The 25435-nt window shown below is 38.0% G+C and overlaps 2 protein-coding genes across 3 annotated transcripts in view; both read right to left on the reverse strand.

Annotated features, from left to right (window-relative positions):
• Positions 1-14117, reverse strand: part of HBP1 (HMG-box transcription factor 1) — a 35102-nt gene extending 20985 nt beyond the window's left edge. Inside the window, exons 1-2 of one of the 2 annotated variants that reach the window (XM_012456009.3) lie at positions 14064-14117; positions 3998-4181 (exon numbers count right to left, since the gene is read on the reverse strand). In XM_012456009.3, the coding sequence (XP_012311432.1) occupies positions 3998-4181; positions 14064-14078 (199 nt within the window). In that variant the 5' untranslated portion in view covers positions 14079-14117. Of the gene's footprint in view, positions 1-3997; positions 4182-13905 lie in introns of both variants that reach the window. The other variant, XM_012456015.2, reaches the window with a different exon arrangement.
• Positions 14118-21010: 6893 nt separating this feature from the next.
• The window catches only part of PRKAR2B (protein kinase cAMP-dependent type II regulatory subunit beta), a 106770-nt gene continuing 102345 nt past the window's right edge, over positions 21011-25435 (reverse strand). Inside the window, exon 11 of the mRNA XM_012456064.3 lies at positions 21011-23666. Within this exon, the coding sequence (XP_012311487.1) occupies positions 23533-23666 (134 nt within the window). The 3' untranslated portion in view covers positions 21011-23532. The remainder of the gene's footprint in view (positions 23667-25435) is intronic.

A 25435-nucleotide genomic window follows, 5' to 3' on the forward strand; every position in this document is an offset into this window, starting at 1 on the left:
TGCTGGGATTACTGGCATGAATCATCATGCCAAACCAAACTGAAATGTTTTAATTAAAAGTACTGATTCAGGATATCCATTCATAAAAACTGATTTCTTTCACAAGAGTCCTGAAGCAGCCAAGGCATTCTAGAACATCATACCAATTTAAAATAATTCTACCCTACAATTTTCAATAGTATAGCTATTTCCCTTCCCTGTTTGCCTTTGACCAACATTTACTTACTGCAAAGGGTTCATTTCTGTTTTTGAAGGTCAGGAAATTAACTTTTTAAATGAAGTCATAGGTAGAAGGCACAAGTTTTTTTTTACTGCCCTGGGACCTAAGTTTCTGAATTCCTCCTGAAACTAAAAACATGATGGTGGAAGATCAACTACCTGGTTAAAATGGCACTCCTTGCTCAACAGTAACCAGTACTCAATAAATACTATGGCCGAGAAAATCCTTGGCATTCAAGCACCTTAAGATCTCCAAATTTCAACCACCATCAGAGGTTACTACAAACAACTCTATGCACATAAACCTGGAAGAAATGGATAAATTCCTGGACACTTGCATCCTCCCAAGCCTAAACCAGGAAGAAGTCGAAACTCTGAATAGACCAATAACAAGGGCTGAAGTTGAGGCAGCAATTAATAGCCTACCCACCAAAGAAAAGCCCAGGTCCAGATGGGTTCACAGCAGAATTCTACCAGACATACAAAGAAGAGCTGGTATCACTCCCTCTGAAACTATTCGAAAAAATCCAAAAAGAGAGACTCCTTCCCAAATCATTTTATAAGACCAACACCATCCTGATACCAAAACGCGGCAGAGACTCAACAAGAAAAGAAAACTTCAGGCCAATATCCATGATGAACATAGATGCAAAAATCTTCAATAAAATACTGGCAAACCGATTGCAACAGCACATCAAAAAGCTTATCCATCACAATTAAGCAGGCTTCATCCCGGAGATGCAAGGATGGTTCAACATACACAAGTTTATATATGTAATTTACCACATAAACAGAACCAAAGACAAAAACCACATGATTATCTCAATAGATGCAGAGAAGGCCTTTGACAAAATTCAACAGCCCTTTATGCTAAAAACTCTCAATTAACTAGGTATCGACGAACGTATCTCAAAATAATAAAACCTATTTACGACAAACCCACAGCCAATATCATACTGAATGGGCAAAAACTGGAAGCAATCCCTTTGAAATCTGGCACTAGACAAGGATGCCCTCTCTTACCACTCCTATTTAATATAGTATTGGTAGTTCTAGCCAGAGCAATCAGGCATGAAAAAGAAATAAAGGGTATTCAATTAGGAAAGGAGGAAGTCAAATTGTCTCTATTTGCAAACAACATGATTGTATATTTACAAAACCCCATCGTCTCAGCCCAAAATCTCCTGAAATTGATAAGCAACTTTAGCAAAGTCTCACGATACAAAATCAATGTGCAAAAATCACAAGCATTCCTATACACCAACAACAGATTTAAGAGAGCCAAATCAAGAACGAACTGCCATTCACAATTGCTACAAAGAGAATAAAATACTTAGGAATACAACTAACAACGTAAAGGACCTCTTCAAGGAGAACTACAAACCACTGCTCAACGAAATAAGAGAGGACACAAACAGATGGAGAAACATTCCATGCTCATGGTTAGGAAGAATCAATATTGTGAAAATGGCCATACTGCCCAAAGTAATTTACAGATTCAACGCTATCCCCATCAAGCTACCAATGACCTTCTTCACAGAACTGGAAAAAACCACCTTAAACTTCCTACGGAACCAAAAGAGAGCTTGTATAGCCAAGTGTATTCTAAGCAAAAAGAACAAAGCTGGAGGCATCATACTACCGGACTTCAAACTATACTACAAGGCTACAGTAATCAAAACAGCATGGTACTGGTACCAAAACAGAGATTTAGACCAAGGAACAGCACACATCTACAACCATCTGATCTTTGACAAACCTGACAAAAACAAGCAATAGGGAAAGGATTCCCTGTTTAATAAATGCTGTTGGGAAAACTGGCAAGCAATGTGCAGAAAGCAGAAACCGGACCCCTTCCTGACACCTTACACTAAAATTAACTCCAAATGGATTATAGACTTAAACATAAGACCTAACACCATAAAAAACTCTAGAAGAAAACCTAGGCAAAACCATTTAGGACATAGGCATAGGCAAGGACTTCATGACTAAAACACCAAAAGCATTGGCAACAAAAGCCAAAATAGACAAATTGAACCTAATGAAACTCCAGAGCGTCTGCACAGCAAAAGAAACAATCATTAGAGTGAATCGGCAACCAACAGAATGGGAAAAAATTTTTGCAATCTACCCATCTGACAAAGGGCTAATATCCAGAATCTACAAAGAACTAAAACAGATTTACAAGAAAAAAACAAACAAACCTATTCAAAAGTGGGCAAAGGATATGAACAGACACTTTACAAAAGAAGACATATATGAGGCCAACATATGAAAAACTGCTCATCATCACTGGTCATTAGAGAAATGCAAATCAAAACTACATTGAGATACCATCTCATGCCAGTTAGAATGGTGATCATTAAAAAATCTGGAGACAACAGATGCTGGAGAGGATGTGTAGAAATAGGAACAATTTTACACTGTTGGTGGGAGTATAAATTAGTTCAACCATTGTGGAAGACAGTGTGGCAATTCCTCAAGGACCTAGAAACAGAAATTCCATTTGACCCAACAATCCCATTACTGGGTATATATCCAAAGGATTATAAATCGTTCTATTATAAGGACACATGCACACAAATGTTCACTGCGGCACTGTTTACAATAGCAAAGACATGGAACCAATCCAAATGCCCATTGATGATAGACTCAACAGGGAAAATGTGGCACATATACACCATGGAATACTATGCAGTCATAAAAAACTATGAGTTCGTGTCCTTTGTAGGGACATGGACGAACCTGTAAACTGCCATTCTCAGCAAATTGACACAAGAACAGAAAATCAAACACTGCATGTTCTCACTCATAGGCGGGTGTTGAACAATGAGAACACATGGACACAGGGAGAGGAGCATCACACACTGAGGTCTGTGGAAGGGAACTAGCGGAGGGACGTCGGGGGGTGGGGAGTTGCGGAGGGATAACATGGGGAGAAATGCCAGATATAGATGATGGGGAGGAAGGTAGCAAACCACATTGCCATGTATGTACCTATGCAACAATCTTGCATGTTCCTCATATGTACCCCAAAACCTAAAACACAGTAAAATAAATATATATATATAAATAAATTAAAAAGATCTCCAAATTTCCAAACATTACCACAGTATATAATCTCCTCCACGTCATGACTTGTAAAATTAAGACAGGTGTATCTTCTCCTAAGGGTTTTTATAAACATAAAGGAAAAACCCATATTAAATGGGGGCAAAGCCAAGCTGAAAAGCTAGCTGGGCAGCAATCCAAGGTCACTTGTTAGCGCTATACTCCTGAACACCAGCCTCGAAGCAATACAATTCAAAAACATACCTCAACAAACCTACACATTCTACATACAGGTCACATATCTCGAGGAGCAGTTTAGCAATAGTGACAACCATAAATGTCAGATCCTCAAGTTTCAAGGGTCCACTGTAATTTCCACATTATACCAGCAAATCTGCCATGAAGAGTGGCTAAGCATATTTCACTGAGCTCTCTGGAATATATTTCAAAAACAGCATCTTTCAAAAAGCCACAAGTGGGGTCCAATCTCTATATACAAAGCAGTTTAATTTAATAATCTGTAAATGTATCTCTATAACCACAAACAGTCCAACTCACGTTGGTTTTAAGTAATATTTTAAAAGTAATAACAGAATGTTGAAAATTCCTAATACACAAATACTTCACATACTTTTCTAGCCAGTGAAGGTTGGTGGAAAAGCTGGCTAGGTATGAAAATTTATCAGAATCTTAGTGAGATTCCTATATAACTTTTAATTTTGTTTACCAAGCTCCATGTGCTCATCACAGGAGTTATATCCAGGTGAAGATGGCAAATTCTCATTACACTGCAGCAACTCCAATGAGTCATTCATTCCTGAAGCTCTCTTGTCCATCACCAACAGGAGTTTCTGTACTGCATTAGGCATCTGATTTGTCTTCACTTCCCACACCATGTTATGGTGCTCCGACTTAAAAACAACAGAAGAAAAAATGTCAAGCCATGCCATTTGGGCATTACACAAACACAAAATAAATCAAAGGCATGACAATGTTGCGTTTTTGTTTTTTTTTTAAGACATAGTCTCACTCTGTCACCCAGGCTGCAGTGGAGTGGCATGATCTCGGCCCACAACAATCTCCACCTCCTGGGTTCAAGGGATTCTCCTACCTCGGCCACTCAAGTAGCTGGGAATACAGGCATGCACCACCACGCCCAGCTAATTTTTCTATTTTTAGTAGAGATGGGGTTTTGACATGTTGGCCAGGCTGGTCTCAAACCCCTGACCTCAAGATAACCGCCCACAACAGCCTCCCGAAGCGCAGAAATTACAGGCGTGAGCCACCATGCCCAGCCACAATGTTACATTTTAACTTAATCATATACTGCCATTTACAGCTCCCTCAAATTCTTCAGACCAGGATGACTCCCTAATATCTTGGGCTACAAATGAATGCTCAGTGCTAACTTATATTGGAATCCCAACAGATTAATATCTTGAATTTATTTTTTTTAAAAAGTCTTTCCTACTAAAGAATAATGGCATTATATATATTTTTATTTCTTTAACCTAGTAACCATCCTTTCAGATGCAAATACTGAGACTAATAAGACTTCACTTCACTTGTACCTTCAAATTCAAAAGAAAATTTAAAGACTTTCCTCAATAAAAGTTAAAAAGACTGAAGGAATATTTCATTTTTTCCTTTTTTTAAAAAAAAGATTCTATTTTAATGTCTCTATTGACTTTGTTATTTTGCTTCCTCATTCTGAAAGTGAACTACTTCAGCACATTTAAAAAATACATTTTCAAAGATCATTTAAGAAAGAGTTTCTTTAAATGGCCATATACTACAATTCTCATAAAAATAAAAATGCTCTTAGGCTTTCCTACTGAAAATTTGGGACCTAGCCAAAATAGATACCTGTCATTCTGAATAGAATATGATGTCTAAAAAAATGAATAATAATCATGGGAAATTTAGTTAAACAACTAGTAAATCTACCCACAAGCCTATAAAGTTATCACAAGGAAGAGAATATGGGTTAACACATTTAAATAATTTCTTAGCAAAGTCCAACAACTAAATATTATTATGAAAGGAAAACGTGGTTATACCTTTTATTCCACGCTTTGGACAACGATCAAATTAGGTCTTTATTTAACATAAGGGACAACAGCAAGATTTTCTGATTTCTCAGGCTCTAGTCTAAATTCCATTTTTTAAAAAAGTTCTAACCTGATGCTGTGGCTCACGCCTATAGTTCCAGCTACTTGGGTTAGATTGAAGTGAAAGGACTGCTTGAGCCTATGTGCTGGAATCCAATCTGAGCAATGTAGCAAGACCTCACCTCTTAAAGAAAAATAAAGTTCTAATGAGTGAATATGAAATACCCAAAAATCCTGACTTTTGCAACAATATATTTTTCCTCAAAATGAAGTAATAAAATACACTGCTGTTAAAAGTCACTGAAAGTCAAGTATCCCAGTGCAGGCTGATTAAAATCGCACAGAAAAATGTTAATTACTTAATATTTATAAGCTTTCTAAGCCATTGTGTTAATTGCCAATAAACACTGGTGACACTGATAAATTTCTGTCTACAAAGGCTTTTACATGATCTTTTCGATTTTAGATTTTTGAAATGTTTTCCTGAATAGAAAATACAATCACTGTGTAAAAAATGGAAAAAAAAATTTTTGAGGAATATAATGATTACTTCTAATACCACCAACCAGTTTTAGATACTTTTAACGTTTTGATGTATTACAATCCAATCTGTTTCATGCACACATACACAAAATCATGTTTTTCTTCCCACTTCCTATTATAGTTTGATACCTTTTTGCCTAATGTAAGTTCATAAGCATTTTCTTATGCCATTAATTTGTTTCAAAGCTCTAAATAGTTAAATATACATCATAAGGATGTGCCAAAATTCACTTATCCCCCCTACTGCTAAATATGCTATTCCCAGCTTCTTCATTCTTCTAAACAACATTGAATTTATATTCTTATTTTTTAAAGTATTTGCTTACATCTGATTATTTTAGATTCCTACAGGGTTCTTGACACATAGCCCAACTGCATGCATATTGCCTTACTGTATGTCTAATATTCTATTTTGGATGCCATTTGCCTATATTCCTAAAAAAAACCTCTTATCCTGGGCACTGCTTTACATCCTTCCTCAATACTGACTACACAATGTATTATGGTGTAGCAAAAAGGGCACTGGGTTAGATATAAGGAAACAGGTTTTGATTTCGGCTTGATCACTTACCAAACATATGACCTAAGTAACTGAGTTTCTCATTAACTCAACATCTTCATCTGTAAAACAGAGCTAATGATACCTGCCCTACTTTACTCTGAGAGTTGGGAGAATGAAATGAAGTAGTAAAAAAAATGTAAAATAACGTCTTTTGAAATTGTTTTATCCCCAGACGTAGGGCAATATTAAACGTACTTTGGGTTTGTAATGTCCTAAATAGAACAGTTACTGAAAATACATATTTAACAGGTGGAAATCAGATAGTTACTCAGTTTCAACACTCTACTCCCTGGGAGATATTATGACAAGTCATCCAACACATCTCAATAAAAGTCATATCATGCCATTACTTTAAGCCCCTAAAACATGAAATTCGGAAGAAATTAACACTTCTCCAGTTTAGTACAATGTACTGATCACAATCAGTCTTGGCAAATAATTACAGCGAATATGCTGGGATATAACAATTTCCCCCACAGAACTAGCAACTAGAGAAAATGTGGTAACACAAATCTATTTCTCAAGCATGAAATCATGATTTTAAGGCTCCACTTTCTCCCTGAAAAAATTTAAAGTGGAGCAAATTTAGCTTCATCAGTGATTCTCAACTCCATCCTGTGGCACACAGAATCATATATATGCTTTTAAAAAACGTTGTCCAGGCCTCAACCCCAGAGGATCTATTTCGTGTGGGGTACAGCTTTGTGCACTGGTTTTTGTTTCCAGGTGCAAAATATTGAGACACACTGGGCTAAAAATAGTTGCTAAATTCCTACTTATTTAAAAAAATCATTAATAAATACTATGTACAAGGCATTGTATTAGTTGCAATCTGGACCTCACTAATGAACAATTAATTAATCATGAGTCTCAAGGAATCTATGCTTTAGTGGAAAGATACAAATGACCACAGTTCTATAGAGCAGGACTTGGCTATGAATGGGTTTAAAGAAAAGAAGGGAGGGAGGTCTCCCAGTGAGAGAAACTCATAGGATTAAACTCATACAGCTGGCAAAGTCCTAGATGAGATCAGAAGAATGTAGGATCTAGTTTCACCACAAATAGGATGGCCTTGTGTGTCATGTGATCATGAATACTGAGGCTGTAAGAATACTACTATATGGAAAGGTAGTCTAGGATCAGAGTGTTCAATTCTACTTATAGGAAAACTATATTTATTTAGAGACAAGAACGGGGGCTCTGAAATCAGGCTGCCTGAGTTTATATACCAGATCTGCCACTTATTAGCTATGTGCCCTAAATAATTTACTTAAAATCTTCACGCCTTGTTTATAAGATAGAAGTAAAAGTACCTACCTCACAGACTGTTATAAAATCTCAGTGAGATTAGGTAAAATGCTCAGAATAGTGCCTAACACAAAGCACACCTTCACTGCACAGTGGCTAGTGTCATGATTAGCAGTTATCAGACAATGAAGAACCACTGAGGATTTTGTAATAAGAGTTCTGACATGATCAGAACTATACTTTAAAACAGTCTCTTTGAGTCTATGGACAAAATCATACTGAAACACTGCATAAGTATGCAGGAACACCTACAACATTTTAGGAGGTATTTTTTTTTTTAAAAAAAGAGAATACTCACATTCCCAATCTCTGTCTACGTAAGCCACCTGTCTCCAGCTTCCTTTACAATGGTTCTCAGAAAAGGTAACTGATTGTATCAGTGCAGATTCCTTATTTAGTAGCACCTAAGAGTGGAACTAGTCATACTATGTGAGTTCTTTAAACAGCTAATATTAACATTTTAGACAGGAGATTTTAACTCTTTCCATAGAAATCTTTCTGGCATCTTAAATAGACAGAATATAATTTAACCTATTTTGATGACTAAAAATCCTATATTTGTACTATGCTTCACATACAGATGTGAGCTGCATAAGTCAAACCTATCTGCAATCCTGAACTTAAAACATTACCACTTTTACCCTTGTTATGAAATTCAGAAGTTGCATTACACGTGTTATGCACTACACATATGTAGTCCACAGAAGCACAGCTGCAGTCTGTTTTGTCTACCCACTCCCTCTGCAGAGCTCTTTGGTTTCCTCATTCTTCACAGCTAAGAACTTTTTTTCTTCCCCACAGCAGGTCCTGCAGCTTCCAACATTCACCAAGTACAGTACACTAATATTTCTTTGCAACTTCTATCATTCTTCAGGGCTTTGTCTTAGTTATCTACCACCATTCAAAACTCCTTAAATGAAGTTGGAAAAATACATTATTTTAATTTTAAAACAGAGCTACCTATAAATAACCAAAGGGACCAAATAAATATTTACTGAACGAATATGTTCGCACCTCTCACTGCTCAAGGCTATGAAAAGTTTGGTCCTGAGAAAACTGAAGTACTGCTCCTGTAAAACTACTGTACAGTAAGAGAATATAGACTTCAAGACAACAGTCTTCAGTTTCACTCTAACTAGCTGCGTAACTGGGGACAGGCCACTCAATCTCAGACCCACACAGTCCCTCTACTTACCTCACAGGGCTATTCTGAGAATTCAATACCTGAAAACAAAATTCAAAACCATATACGCAAGTTTTCTGTCTCTTCTAATTCTGTCTATTTTCAATTGGAATTCTCTCTTTCTTTTCTAATTCTCAGTCTCAGGTATTTTGGAGAAAGCAAGCAAGGTATCCGATACAGTAAAGGAATACCAGAAAAGTCCTTACTCAATAAGGCTCCCCTACATACATTATACCAATTACATACTCATTTTGATAAACAAGCTCCTCTTTCAGATATATCCTGGTAGAGCTAACCCTATTGTTCATTCATGCTTTTGTATACTGCTTTGGTATTAGATTCGACACAGCTTGCCTTGTATTTTAGTTCATTCTGTGTATGTCATCTCTTCACTAGATCAGTGATTCTTAGTAAAATTTTCCAGAAGTTACACTCTGAAATGTCACGTTCAGCATTACAAATTTTATTTAATGGAAGACCACATTGCTTTTGGTATACAAACTTCCCAACTATCAAAAAAATCCTAGGACAGGAAAAGAAGAGAGAATGAGAAAAAGCTAAGTCTCAATGAATGAAGAAAGAAGCGAGGTTTTACAAAATGCCTACCTACATAGCATTTCCATGTACTTCATCTAATTTTATTTTAAACTCGGAACAGCTCTGTGAATAAAGTATTATTATGGATGGGGAAAACAGGACTATGACGACTAAATGGGACCATTTTCTTTTGAAGAGGAGACCTGAGAGGGAAAAAAGACAAAAGGTATAGGCCAGTATGGGTTATCTCCTGCTTTCAAGGGCCTATTATTCCCTGAATCCTTATCTTTTTATGGAATTCACAGCGGGATATTCTATATGCTCTTCCCTAACCTGAAGGATTTCCATACCCAGTCCACACTACATGCTCAAATTGTTTTCAGAGTGGGTGAAGAAAAGGCAATTTGCAATTAATTTCTATCTCTGAAACTGAGGTATTTTAAATGGGTTTCATAATCACACACTAAAACAAGCCTCCACAGCAAAGTATATTAAATGTAACTTTCTACACCCAAAGCATCTGGGAGGACTTAATGCTGTTCTTTTAAAGTATTTCCAACAGATTTCACAATGTGTCTAAAACTCTAGTTTGCCACTGGGCTAAGAAAAAAGACGAAACAACAACAAAAAACCTGAGTGGATTTCATGGCCCTGAATTAAACCTCCAGGCCTGTTTTCTCATTAGGGCCTGGTTTTTTATTTGCATATAAAACTAGTGGTCAGGATCGGTGGCTCATGCCTGCAATCCCAGCATTTTGGGAGGCTGAGAAAGGAGGACCCCTTGAGCCTGGAGTTCAAGACCAACCTGGGCAACACAGCAAGACCCCATCTTTAAAAACTTTTTTTTAAAAAAAAAGAGACAGGGTCTGGCTCTGTCACCAGGCGCCAGGCTGGAGTGCAGTGGCAAGATCTCGGCTCACTGCAACCTCTGCCTCCTGGGTTCAAGCAATTCTCCTGCCTCAGCCTCCTGAGTAGCTGGGACTACAGGCGCGCGCCACCACGCCCAGCTAATTTTTCTTATTTTTCAGTAGAGATGGGGTTTCACCATGTTGGCCTGGATGGTCTCGATCTCTTGACCTCGTGATCTGCCCACCTCGGCTTCCCAAAGTACTGGGATTACAGGCGTGAGCCATCACGCCTGGCCAAAATTTTTTTTAAAATAAGTAAAAAATTAAATAGGTCTAGTACCTATCTATCTACCTATCAGAATTACTGTAGGTATAAAAGATATTACATTCCACAGACACTGCCTAATCCACATCTATACAAGCTCTTAGTAATTTCATGCTCAATCAACATGAAATGCTGTATTGATCAAGACCACAGAAACCCATTAATACCACAAGCAGCCATCCATGAACTGTTTGAGTACTGTCAATTCAAATAAGTATTTAAAATGAGTCATATAATAAAATCTGACATCATCTAAAAATTCTTATGAAACTTTTCCTAAACTTGATTGTAGTCCTAAATATTTTTACATTATCTGTAAAAACTTGTGGAAAAAGCTTTTCTAAGCTATGTTCAATAACTTAAAAAAAAAAAAACTCAATGAACCACATTAAGGAGAAAATTACTTTTCTAGTTTCTCTATACAAAATTACAGTAGAAATTATAAAGCACCAAAGTAAATGCTGATCAGTATATGAAAAATATGAATAATGTTATTGGTATCAGGCAGTTAATAAGAATATTACAGTATGCCATTTTTCTCTGAATTTTGTGATAAGCAGGTATCTGGCAGCTTTAATTTTTTTGTTGTTGTAATTTTTCCATCCTAAGTAAAATACTTGCTTTCATACTTAAAGGAAGATACACACAAAATTCCTAGCATTGACTCTTTTCTTTTCCTTTTTTTTAAGAGTCTTGTTCTGTCAGCCAGGCTAGAGTGCAATTGTGCGATCTCGGCTCACTGCAATATCTGTCACTAGATTCAAGTGATTCTCGTGCCTCAGTCTCCCAAGTAACTGGGACTACAGGAGCGCGCCACCATGCCCAGTTAACTTTTGTATTTTTAGTACAATTTCACCACATTGGCCAGGCTGGTCCCAAACTCCTGACCTCAAGTGATCCGCCCGCCTTGGCCTTCCAAAGCGCCGGGCGAGACAAGAGCCACTACGCCCAGCCAGTAGTAACTTCTAATGGATAACGTATGCGGGAGGTGCAGAGAGGAGTACCAGTATTTTTATCTCAAACATACATACAAAACACCAGCTTGCAATTCACCTGAAAAAACTTCAGGGCACCGTAGTTTAATAACTCCATGCCTTATGCAATACGCCTTCTTCACTGGGCACTTGTATTAGTGAGGAAAGAATTCAAAGAAGTTAAAATACAGTGGGCCGAGTGTGGGGGCTCATGCCTGTAATCCTGGCACTTTGGGAGGCCGAGGCAGGAAGATCACGAGAGGTCAGGACATCGAGACCATCCCGGCCAACATGGTGAAACCCCAACTCTACTAAAAATATTTTAAAATTAGTTGTGAGTGGTGGCGTATGCCTGTAGTCCCAGCTACTCAGGAAGCTGAGGCAGGAGAACCGCTTGAACCCAGCAGGCGGAAGTTGCAGTCAACTGAGATCGTGCCACTGCACTCCAGCCTGGTGACAGAGCAAGACTCCATCTAAAATACATACATACATATATATCACTGTAAGAGTTATAAAAATGTGAATTTTTACAGTGACGGTATCATGTTTGAGGTGTGCCCTGTGAAGCACAAAGGATAGCGGAGACACGCAGGCGGGCAATCCTGGGAAAAGGTATCCTTTTAACTAGTGTATGTAGATAGGACTTTGAGAAGTGAAGAAAGAGGAAGGGTTTTCGAGACTGAGAAAAGATAACTGGGTTTACGAAACTAAGATGAAACTGGAAAGTGAAATCAGAACTTCATTCTGTAATTTATCATTCAAGTTAGTACAAACAATATTTTGCTTTAAAGTGGTTAAATGGCTCCAAAAGTATAACCCAAAAACATTGAGTAGATTTAATTCTCAATGTAAGTCAAATTTCCTTGAAACTTTGTCAACTACTGTCTACCTAGCAAGAAATGAGTTTAACCAAGGAAACTGAACCAATCACTGACTCTACCACTCGTCTGCAAGATAAAGCAAGACAATATAAAAAAAAAAAAACAACAAAGTACAAGACATACATTGCAGATTTAGATCACTGTTAAAATGGTCATAAATTTACATATGTAAATACTTTAAAATGTTAAAATTATTCTAATTCTCAAAATAACTTTAATTTCAAAACCACTATTATTAAGAGTCTTTCCACAGCTATTTAGAGGGAAATATTAATAAATCTAAAGCCCTTCATCCAAGCTGTTGGTAGGACTCCATCGCTTCCCAGTATGTGTAACTCGTTTTCTAAGCCTCCTCCGGTCCTGGCATGGTGGCATCGTGAGTCAAAAACAAAACAGAAAAACTTGAGTATTGCCTCGTTGTCAGTGCTCCTTCTAAAACACGACTCTAGCTGAAAACTCCCTAAGAATGAACTTAGACTGTAGAGTGCACAGCCGAGAGAGAAATACCCGAGACGGCACACAGCATTTAAAGCTACAATAACCTGGCTGTCGACTTCGCCCGGCTTTTTTGTTTTGTTTCAATCGGCCTGCGGCGGCAGCATAGGTTAAAAGGCGGAGACTGGAATCGCCTGCCAAGCCTCCCCTTTGGGTCACAGAGAGCAGCGCCTCCCGGTTCACGCCAAGTCCATCCCCCACCCTCTTTCGCCATTCATCGCGTTCCCCTCCCTTCCCCCCATCATGTGACCGCAGCCTGGACTCCGGGCTTGTTTTTCCCCTCGGCTCAGCCCCAGCGCGCAGGCGCCTGGGAGCCCATTCATTCGAACTGCGTAACAATGAGCCCCCGGGCCCAGCGGCTCCGCGAGCTCCTCAGCTCAGCCGAAGCCCACTCGGTCCAGAAGGAGGCGGCGCCTCACTGGGGTCCCCCACATCCGGCCGGGTCCCCACCCCTGGCCAAGCTCTGACCCTCCGCCCACAAGCGGGGAGTTGAAGTCAAACTTTCCTGGGCAGCCCCGGCGCCGCGTCGGTCCCTTCCCCCGCCCAGGCCCGCCCCATCTCCACACCCGGCCCGGCCACCCACCGCGCTAACCGGCCCGGGGCATCGCCCTCCCCAGCCTCCTCCCGGCCCCCGCCCGAGACCCCCTAAGCATCGCCGCCCCGAAGCCCAGGTGAGCTCGCGGGAGGCGCTGGTCCGCTGGGCTCGCCGCGAACACCAGTCGAACGGTTAAGTGCCCCCACCCCAAGGGCAGCCCTCCGAGGAGGAGGAAGGCGGACTCGAGCCCCCCCACACGGGCCGCCGGATCCCCCGGACTCCTGCCCCTCCCTTCCCCACCCCCACCTCTTCCCGAACTGAAAGACAACAAACCTGCCGCGAAGTGCCGGCAGCCCAGCCGCGGGCCGCCCCGGCCACGACAACACCACCAGCAGCTCTCGAACCCCCTCTCCGACTGACGACGGCCTCCCCCGCGCGTGTTACTGCTGCCGCCGCCGCTCTTACTCCTCAACCGAAACTTTCCTACTTACCAAACCCGTCGCCATTACCAAGTCTTTCAAGCTTCGTCTTCCCCCTCCCCTCAACTCCCTGGGGGTTGAGCCTCCGCCCAGCTCTTTCGCCCTCTTATTGGTCTGCAGAACTGCCATTCGGTTCTTCCCTTTTCCCATTGGGTGATGTTGTGGTCCGTCTCGGGGGGCGGGCATGTATTGACTTTTGTGTTGTGTTTACTGGCGAACATGGCGTGTCAATCACCAGAGTAAGTGCTTTGGATTGGACTACTGCCGAGAGTCGGGGGACCCGAGCCAAACTTTGTCCCCGAAATGGATTGTGGGTTAGTAGTGTCAAGCCTTCGTCCTTGGCTGTGGGAGACTGCTTGCCGAGGAAGAGCTGAACTACATATCCCAGAGGCGCTCGCATTGCGCAGTCTTGATAGTAAACAAGAGTCATAGGGACACGTGTATCAGCTCGTTTGTTTTGGTGTCTGGGACAAAAGGGAGGGGGCGGAGGAAGGGAGTGTTTTAATGCTTGGGCCTCTTCTCTTTCTTCCGGCCTATGCTAACACTTACAGCGGCCCAAGCTTCTTGCAGCACCCGGTCCGGGCCATAAACAGCCAGAGTTGCTTGCTGCTCAGGAGTTTGGCAAGAGGCCAGGGTATTGTTTTACTGCGAAGGGAAGGAGATGACTGCACCAGCGGAAGCACTGCAGGCTTGCGAGGGACTTGGTCACCCACAAAACACGGTCCCTGTCACGAAGGGACCGAAAGTGATGCTGGGGGGCTCCACTGGCAGTGGGAAGAACTAGAAGTCCTTTTCTCCTGTGCCTTGCCTCACCACCCCTGGGACAGCAACTTGAGATTGCCTTGTCGGCACTGTTCAGTTCACCTAACATTTGTTGAGCGCCAGCTAAGTAACAGGAAGAGTGAGGCTGGGGTATGGACTGTGAGCAAACGAGGAGCTCAGGGACTAGAGAATTTACAAAGCGGGGACGGGGGCGGGAGCGGGGGCGGGCGATTACGGAATTGAGGCAAGTTAAAGCGGCATTTTCCATATTGGTTAGTATGCTCGTTGGTTAACGTAATACAGAGGGGCATAATGAATGACGTAAACTGGTTTAATTTGTGAATCATATATGTAAATTTCTCTGGTAAGTTTTGTTAACGCTCTTTATCTAGAGTTTTGTTAACGTTCTTCTTCTAGAGTTTTGTTAACGCTCTTCTTCCGTTTTCTCATTGATAAAAGAAACTGTGTTTCCACTTCATTTCCACTAGGAGTTCCTCAAGTTACGAATTCTCTTACTCACCAGAGACGCTTCCCTGCCGCACCAGAGACGCTTCCCTGCTTTATAGCTACCTTCACTTTAAACATGGCTGTCATCACAATCGGCGGCATCTAGTCAATAATTGGTGTCTTTACTATTCACATTACAAAAGCATGATTAAGCTTTTCCCCTTTCTGAACCTTTAGTGTTTAAACATTTAAATTGTGCTTTAGATTTTTTAACTTTAGATCACTAAATATATGCTTAGAATTAAGATGAGGAAAATCTACATTAGTAAGAAATCTGTAAAAGCAAATTTTTGGACAGAGCCAGAAATCACAGCTAGTTATTTCTTTAAAACCTCCGGCATTTCTTGGATTTTTAAAATATACCTGAAAGCCGCGTAACAAATCAAGAAGTCCAAAATAACCCCTCATGCTAAAATCAAGTTTAAAATTCTTAAGGAGTCCCCATTTGAATCCTTGAAGTGAAATTATTTATAAAGTAGTCCTCCCATGTGATCAAATATTTACTTTCTATTTCACAAATAGTAATAAAACATTCTATTTCTTATTAAAATAATTCAGGGAAGAGCCAACAAAATGCTTAATTTTTTCCTTGAGGAAAAAGGACAGGATTTGAGTTTATCGTCTTTCAGAAGTTGTTAGAGTGACTCAAAGAAATGAATGTCTCTGCTATTTTGTGTATGCTTTTCTTCCTATTTTTTTTTTTTTTTTTTTACAATGGAGGGTCTTCGTGTTCTAGAATTGAATATATAAACTATACTCCAACATGTAATTTCTTGACAAACAAAAGCCTGTGAAGTTCACCTAATTATTTAAAATTGTTTTGAGATGTTTATGTCTAACTCCTTCTAGAAAACTAAAAAGCTTTTCTCTTTAAAAAAAAAAAAGTTGGCAAGAGATTGGGATACTGTTTTACCCCTCTCCGGTACACAAACTATGAGATCTGCTTTCAGCTAAACCTTATTTTTTAAAGTTAAACTATTTTAAAGGTTTTACCAAAAGCCTTAGTGGTGATTTTTTTTATTGGGGGACACCAGAAATGGGAAAAAAATTCAACTTAAGATTCAGATATTGTGCAATATATTACAAATAATAATTTATCCTTTAATAGCTCTATAAAGCCTTTTCCATTCATTCAGAAACATGTAGTTCCATTTTTTGACCACTGCCAATTAATAAGCATAAAAAGTTATAAAACTTTTTTTGCATACTTTTTCTCATTTTTGTCCAAGTCTTTGAGTTAACTTTAGTCACAAGTGATTAAATACGAGTATTAAAAAAAAATACTAGTATTAGAATTTGCTACACCTTTAAGTGGACAATTAGTCCAATCTTCTGACTTCCTGGAGAGCTAAATGACCACGTTAGTACCTTCTGTGTATCAGGGACGTCATCATTAATTGAGTGACCAATAAAACTAGCCAGCCTGTAAGCCAGAACAAAGATGAAAGTACCAAACTGGAAATTTTTACATGTGTAAATTATACTCTTTGACTAAAACAGATATAATTACAGTTTTTAACTATCCTTCAGATGTTTCCATGATGAAATTGACATTAAAAAATCAGTTTCTTTAACACCTCCTCTTGATTGGTACACTCACTACACAAAATGTATGCAAAAATGTCAGATTGTCAAAATGTCTTTCCAGCAGTTTGTAAAGTTACTTCTGTTATCTTAAATATAAAGTTCTAATTTGTTAGAAATAGTAAAAAACGAACAGAAGAAAAAAAAACTGATAAATCCTAATTAGGAGTGAAATAATGTTATTTCCCTGATTCCACCATATCTGACACACCAATGACTGCTTTGCTGAACTAAAGAGAAGTTCAAGTACATGGCATTGCCTGATATTGAAAATATTCAGTTTGAATTGTCAAAAGGTAAACATGAAATTATATGAACAAGTACTAAATTGAGAAATTGAACATATGTATGGTCTAAAATTGTACTTCTCAAAGTTTTCAGATAGCCATCTTGCATATTTAAACTCTAACAAATATCCTTCCATATACCTTACTATCCTCTAAAATGGGTTAATTTTCTAATTAGTTCAAAGTACTTAGGTAATTCAGGCAAGTTGTAATGAAATCCACAGGAGCTAACGATGGCCATTTTAGAACTGAGTCATCTGTCTCTTGTTCTTGTAGTTCTTGACGCAACTCAAGTTTAGATTTTGCTCCCATGACCAGAAAGCAAGACCTTTTTCTTCAGTAGCTGACAAGCTAATGTCTTAACACTATAACCACATTAGGAAGAAAAATCATTCTAAGAGGGAGGAATCAAAATGTTTGTGTCTCTGGCTTGGGTAATTGCAGTAGTTGGGGAAGGGTGGGTATGCTGAAGTTACTGACTGAGACGGAATGCTGGAGAGGATAGCAGATTTGGAGACCTGGGAGGAAATGGAAAGAATAGGTTCAACCTCAGGTGATAAGCATGCTGTGCAGGCAAGAAATCTAAGTCCAGAGGTCCTGTAGGCAGGTGATTGTATTCATCTGGCATTTAGAAAGTCCAAGTCTAGAGAAATAAACCTGGGTATCCTCAGAACATAGAACTACTCTTTTTTGGTCCCAATTGTTCTAAAAAAGTTTTTGTTAAGTCTAATTTGGTACAAATGAAAATGTACTTAAAGATGGCAACTAATAGTTCTATTTCATATTTCCTCTCACTTCTAATGTATAAAATCAAGCTCAAATGACTATTCTCATGTCCTGCAAGTTTTCTGGAGATCATTACTGTTATCTGAACTATTTAACACAAACGCTCACATAGTATTTTCTACTCCTATCTATTTGGTATCCTAGGCCCTTCTCTATGTTTAGTTGCTAGCAAAAAGTACCTCATTTTAAGAACAATTAAGTCAGATAAAGAGCAATTAAAATTGTAGGAATAGTACATCACTTTTATCACACTGTGTTAAACTGTTGCTTACATTTGTTCCTCCCCCCAGCATTTACATTCTCTCCTTCCTTATCGGTCACCATCTCATGCATTTTTTTGTCTGGTCCATAATAAGCAATCAAAAACAATACATGCCTGCGGAACAATGAAAAGCTAAGGGAAAACAAGCAGCATGACTTTTCTCATATACAGCATACTGTAGCGCTATATATAGTATGCCGGTCTGAATATTTGACTTTGTTAAATAACTTACATGTGCTTTAACTGTCACTGCCTCTATGCAGTCATTGTTATTATTTGAGAACATATCTCATCTTCCGGCTATGTTTATGTAACAAGCACTATTAATTCTTTTTGTTTCCCTGACAGTGCCAGTCACTCAAAGGCAAACGAAGTATGGGGTTGGTGCAAAAGTAATTTGGGATTTTTACCATTGAGAAAAAAAAGGGCAAAACCCACAATTACTTTGCACTAACCTGTCTAATTAACACTTTAGCTCCTTCAAGTTATACAGCATATAAGTGATAAAAGTGTTGAGGATATTTTAAGTTCAGCTTTAAAGAGCAATTACGAGAAAATAGACTTAACAAAGATGTCTTTATAGTGTGCACCTTTCTGAAAATATTACTTGGCTTTTAAAAAATGTCATTTGTATATACTTCAAGAATATAGACATTATATAAAGGAACTACACTTGGATTAAATGTCAGCTCTTGGCCTAAGAGAGGTAGTGAAGTTACAGGGATGCACAGTTTATTATTCCTGAGCAAGATCTAGGAAAGTTTCCAAGCAGGATCAAGATGGAAAACCAGTCATCAATAGCAACTTTATCTAAGATTTTAACTGGTCATATTTCCCTTTTCATAAACTCACTCGAGAGTCTACTCTGTAAACTTTTTTTTCAAGTTAAATAGAAATATTTAGGGTTTCATGTCTGGGTTGTTACAGTTAAGACCCACAGAAAACTTTCCCTTGTGCCTGTAAACAAGGCCATTTTCTATTTTCCAGTGACAGTAACAAATGCATTTATATGCTATAATGAATGAGTTATAACTGGTGCTGACAAAACATGATTTAATGTATGTACATTTTGTAGCATTTTTTGTATTTGGAAAAATGACCAGATCCAGACTATGATTAAATCAAAATCTGAGAAAACCACCTCTTTGGTAGGTAGCATTCATTTTTATGGTGTAGACATTACCTCCCTATCATATATCACCACATCTTCCCATATATAAGTGATACATATTTCTTCAGGATTTTCTAGGCAATTTTAGATTTATAAATTTGGAGCATAAAAAGGTAAAGAAAGACCCAGATCTGTTGGTCAAATCAAAGTTTTCCTTTCAAAGTAGTCTTACCCTCTGCATTGGAAGCTGTATAGCAATTTATATGCCAGGCTCATTAACATTATTTGGAAAATACATGAGGCCATGAGTTGGATGAGGAACCAACCGATCTCAATTTTCCGTGAGTTCTGCCATGGACTCTCAAAGTAGATGACTTTCGTGAAGTCATTGTCCTTAGGTATACAAATTGAACTGATTTAAGCTCTCATAGTACAGAAGACTTGTTTGGCACACAAGTCTTCTGCAAATAACTGGTATACTTTACTGCTTGTATTTCCATAATTCATTATGCTTTTAAAGGTTTTTTATACCTGTGAAGATGAACAACTCTATTGTTCAACCACTTTTGTTGCCTTTAAAAGTATTCTAGAACAGGTAAGTTTGTCTCAACTCATTCCAATTCTTCCTTTTTTTCAAAATTATTTCTGATATTTGGCATCAAACTGACCAAACACTACTTTTAAAAGTCAGCATTCCTTGTAACTCTATTTCTCTTAGGTAGTAACTTTTTTTTTTTTTTTTTTAGAATCCTTTCTTCAGCAATTTAACAAAGCTCTGGCTTAATCCAGATGTATTACTTACCTCTGTAGGCCTACACATTAATTTTCCTTAAGAATGCCAAAGGTCGGGCTGGGCGCGGTGGCTCACGTCTGTAATCCCAGCACTTTGGGAGGCCGAGGCGGGTGGATCACGAGGTCAAGAGATCGAGACCATCCTGGTCAAGATGGTGAAACCCCGTCTCTACTAAAAATACAAAATATTAGCTGGGCGTGGTGGCGCGTGCCTGTAATCCCAGCTACTCAGGAGGCTGAGGCAGGAGACTTGCTTGAACCCAGGAGGCGGAGGTTGTGGTGAGCCGAGATCGCGCCATTGCACTCCAGCCTGGGTAACAAGAGCGAAACTCCGTCTCAAAAAAAAAAAAAAAAAAAAAAAAAAAAAGAATGTCAAAGGTCATCTAATCCTTGTTACATTTTTTGAGAAAGGAAAAAATCTACCAGTATCTTTAAAGATGCTTTGGAAAGGAAAAGAACACAGCATGTTTTTAAATCTTACACGTTTCAATAAAATCCAAAGTCCCTTGCTTCATACCGTATCACTTGAAGAATTTTTAAGTATTGTAAATGGCATTTAACCGGACTTTATAATACTAATCTTAATGGTAACAAACATATATTCACCTAAGTTGTGTCACAGGTAATATATATGTTAAAATACCTGCACTAAGCTCTAGTTCATATGGATATGCAGAAAATACACAACACACACACACTCCTTTATTTAAAACAAGGGAAAGCACCATCATTCTTGGGGAAAAAGTCCTCACCCCTTTCCTTAGCCACATGAGGCACAGGAGGCTCCATCCTTGAATGAATGAAGTCAATAAAGAATTCTCACACAATAAGGACTGCTGATTAGTAATTAAATAATGACATCCACAAGTCAAACTTGAGCTGTTTTAATTACATAATTTTACACATAAATTCCTAGTTAGCCAGATTTATTTGGTTATTCTAAACGGCCAAATAAATCTACAACACATCACAATTATTTCTCCCACACATGACCAATAGCTAAAAATGTCAGAAACCTATTGCCATACAGAACCATACTTTCTATGTTATGGCCTGGGGGTTAGCTTCCACATGCCACATTTCTATCATGCTTTTCAATGAATTATGCAAGTCAGAAAACTTTAAAGAAACAAGTAAAAAAGTATGAAAAACAATCATGTATTTTATTATAAAAGTGTGCTTTATTATAAGGAAAATTTAAATATAACCAACAATACTGAAAATAACGTAAACGGCATTTATAGCCTTGGTCAAAGTTCTTTATTAAACAGGCGTTTGCTGTTCCATGAATAGTTAACAATTCGTTTATGCAACAAAATAGGTAACTTGAAAAAGTGTGTAAGAATACAGAATGATGAACTAGGAATCCGGGGTTCTTTTGTGTTTTTTCTTGTTTAACAGACACGGCTTTTAAAATAAAATCTGAAATATAAAACAAGTCATCTTCATGTAGAGAGCTCTCTTTTCCTACAAGAAGGTTTTCCAAAAATGTTAAACAGTGTTCTAAAATGTGGCTGAAGTTATACTTTACATACTTTATTAACTTCTTATATATACATTATCCAATTAACATTCTAACCACATTTTCATATACAAGTGGGACCATAAACATTCTCTAGTAAGACTACACTAGCACAGAATAATTTTACCCATGTATATATATTCATTTGAAACCTGTTTCCCAAAATGAAATTGCTCATTTAAAAGCAAACAACTGGTTAGAATTAATGTCTCTAGACAGTGGGTCATGGGGCCTAGAAATCATGTAAGAGTATATTGCTTTGGTTGAATATAATTAAATTCATCTTATGTGGCAGCATACTGAGCATATCAACGAACAATGAAAATCTAGTACATCTGAGTTCATTCTGCACTAATTTCAACTGAGTCTACTTTAAAGCAATGGCAAGGCCTAATGGTGTATGTGGTATGGGGAGAAATTCATTTTGTCTTTATATAGGATTATACTCATAAAAATTTATTTCTGTCACCCCAGGGGGATGTTTTTAAGAATTAAAAAAACAAAAAACAAACTGCATTGGCTGCTGATCAATGAGATTGTGGGTTGGCAACCATCCTAAAAAAGAAAAGAAACCCAAGGGAACAGATGTCTGTCTGTAAAGGACTGTATTGTGCAGGCCTAGTAAAGAACAAAGAAATCAACTGTGGGCATGCTGATAAGGATCCCAAATTATTTTTCATATAGGAGAGTTTTTTGAAAATACAAGATCTTAGAGTAAAGAATACAAGGCCGGGCGCGGTGGCTCACGCCTGTGATCCCAGCACGTTGGGAGGCCGAGGCGGGTGGATCACGAGGTCAAGAGATCCAGACCATCCTGGTCAACATGGTGAAACCCCGTCTCTACTAAAAATACAAAACATTAGCTGGGCGTGGTGGCGCGTGCCTGTAATCCCAGCTACTCAGGAGGCTGAGGCAGAATTGCCTGAACCCAGGAGGCGGAGGTTGCGGTGAGCCGAGATTGCGCCATTGCACTCCAGCCTGGGTAACAAGAGCGAAACTCCGTCTTAAAAAAAAAAAAAAAGAATACAAAAAAAGTCAGATTTTAAGTTTAAATCACTTTTTAAAAAACTTTGTGACATTTAATGTCAAGATCAAATTTTTAAAGATATAGACTATAGAGAACTGTAAAGTGAAAAGGAAGCAGATACGTGCTTGATGAGTGAAAAATGCATTAATGATCTCTCATCTAAAAGACTGTTTTCCTTAGTATCATAATGACTAAATTGCCTATCCATAAAACCACTGGAATATGTAGGTTACTGACATTATGCCAAAGAAGTCAAAATGTACTTTATTGCAAAAATATAAAAAGTTTTAAAATTGCATATGATGTTTTATACCACTTCACCAATAGGCCAAGGCCAGCACATAACTTATCAAGCTAGAAAACTGTAAAACAAAAATGAATAAAATTTTACTATGTATGAGTTATAAAAAAATGTGATGCCATGCTGTGTAGCATGTTTAACTGCCAAGTGCCCTCTTACATGGGGATAGTCACTAATACGATATCAGTCTGAATAAGTAAAACACATATAGCCTATGATAACATCCTTTAATTATCTTCTTAAACACAGATACTTTCTATATATTACAATCATTGTAATAAACCTTTCGGTCATAATTTTATGGAGTACAAAGTCATTTTATCAGTATGTTGATTTTTTTCTGAACTACTCTTTAGAAAGTGATGTTAAAGCCTATTGACTATTAAATCCCTACTGTTTATTGATACATTGTAAATGTAAAAAAAGGAAAAAACCTGAAATCACAGAAAATGCTTGGCATCTACACAAACACATTCTCAGTGGACTAACCACTACTGTGTAATTTTGTCACTACAGGTCTTCCTGCTCCATACTTTTGCTTCATGCAGTGGGTTCAACAATATCCATGTTTGTTCCAAACAAAGCAACTAATTGTTCTTCATAGGTGGCGATGTTCCTTTTCATAATTTCCATGCAGGGTCCCAAAAGCCTTTCAAATGCTTGTACATCCATGGCTAAGAAAAGAGAAGAATCTTTTTAAAAACATTCTTTGCAAATCTACAGAATTTCTAAGTTATTTATGATACCCATTCCATACATATCAATAATACAATGATATTTTAGGTAAATACCATAAAATACAAGAAAAAGCATAAAGATAAAAATGTTCCACTTGAAAAAGGAAGCAGCCAGGGCCACACTCTTGGGCCGCACTCTCCAGTCCCTCGGCAGTATGATGAGCAATGGTAAGTTGGTGGAGGTCCCTGGTCCAAGCTGAGAAAAGAATGGACTATCATGGGAAGACCTTAGAATTTTTAAAAATAAATGTGCTGTCTCCACCTTAGCAATGTGAACTCCTCAAAGATGGCACAGGAGTGTTTTCTATCTTGTGTCCCCTCCTCAGGGTTTAAATGCCATGTTGTGCAGGCCAAGTATTACCTTTTGTAATTTTTACTCCCATACTATTGTCTATGCAACCCAAAAATGGCAGCTGACATAATGCTTTTGTTTACTTCTGTAAGTACATGCTATAAATCACTTTGCTTGCCTATTTCCTGGATTTTAAATCTAAATTTCTAATATACAGATAGAAAATATGGTCATACTCTATCCATAAAAATACAAATTAAAACATACCTTCTTTGCCTTTCAAATTTGCAAAGGTAGAAAAGGCAATGTTTACAAGAATAGGGTGAATGGGCATTCTGGCGCTACTAGTAGCATGTAAATTAGTACAAATAAAAGTAATCTGGCAACGTATGTCAAAAGTTAATTTTTTAAAAACCTACTCCTGAAAACCATTTCTAAGGAAAACTCCTATATACAGAAAAGCCTTCTATGCACAAAAAAATTGATCCCCACCAAAAAGCTGGAGCCAAAACCTTCCAAGTATTTACCAGTGAGGAATAACTAATTTATAATGTATAATATTTACCTTAAAAGAATTTTAAAATTTGGTGTATAAAATAGAAACATTTCTAAGCTAGAATGAACTTTAAAAGTTGTTTGGAAAACTGTTTAACAACTGAGCCCATACAAATAAAGAAGACAAGAAGGAACTGTAATAGTAGAAATCACTGAGTGGCAGTGGTGTGAGGGATTCTTAGTTTTTCCTACATTTTCTATATTTCTCAGGTTTTCTTTAATGTGAATATAATAATCTAATATTGAAAAAAATTAACAGAATTTCACTCACCTCACCTTTACTTTTTCTAATAGCTCTACTTAAGGGAATTCCTTTCAGTTTCTAATTGTATTCTCTTCCATCCAAATGTAACACTTGATTAATATTATACTATCTAAAACCTTTTAAAGAATGACTTCTGTAAGAATTCTAATGATCCTTGCAAACCTTAAAAACATTAAAACTAAGTTTATTCTATTGAATTATGGATGAAGAGCACAGAGAGATAATTACTGTGGAATCAATTTTCTTAAAATACCATCCATATTGCCACCTCCTGAACTGTATTTTCTTATTAAAGTAAATGATTTCTCAGATAGAAAATCTCAGATATAAGATATATATAGATGTGTGCAGCTGAAGACAGCATTTCTGCCAAGCTACTCTTGTAAAATGGTAATAACTCTTACAAAATAGTAATAACGACTGAACAGCAAAGAACATTTGTGCTTTGACAAACCTGCACCTTTGTGTCCCAGTACTCTAATGAGTAAGGATTCTCACAATATCCCAGCATTCCCCTGACATCTTAATAATGGACTTTATAAAAAATAGTAGCTTAGCCTTCTCTTTTGAGGAACGCAGCACATGTTGCTTATT

The sequence above is a fragment of the Aotus nancymaae genome, unplaced genomic scaffold (genome assembly GCF_030222135.1).
Source record: "Aotus nancymaae isolate 86718 unplaced genomic scaffold, 86718_ANA_hifiasm-v0.15.2.pri h1tg000002l, whole genome shotgun sequence".
Lineage (NCBI taxonomy): Eukaryota > Metazoa > Chordata > Mammalia > Primates > Aotidae > Aotus > Aotus nancymaae.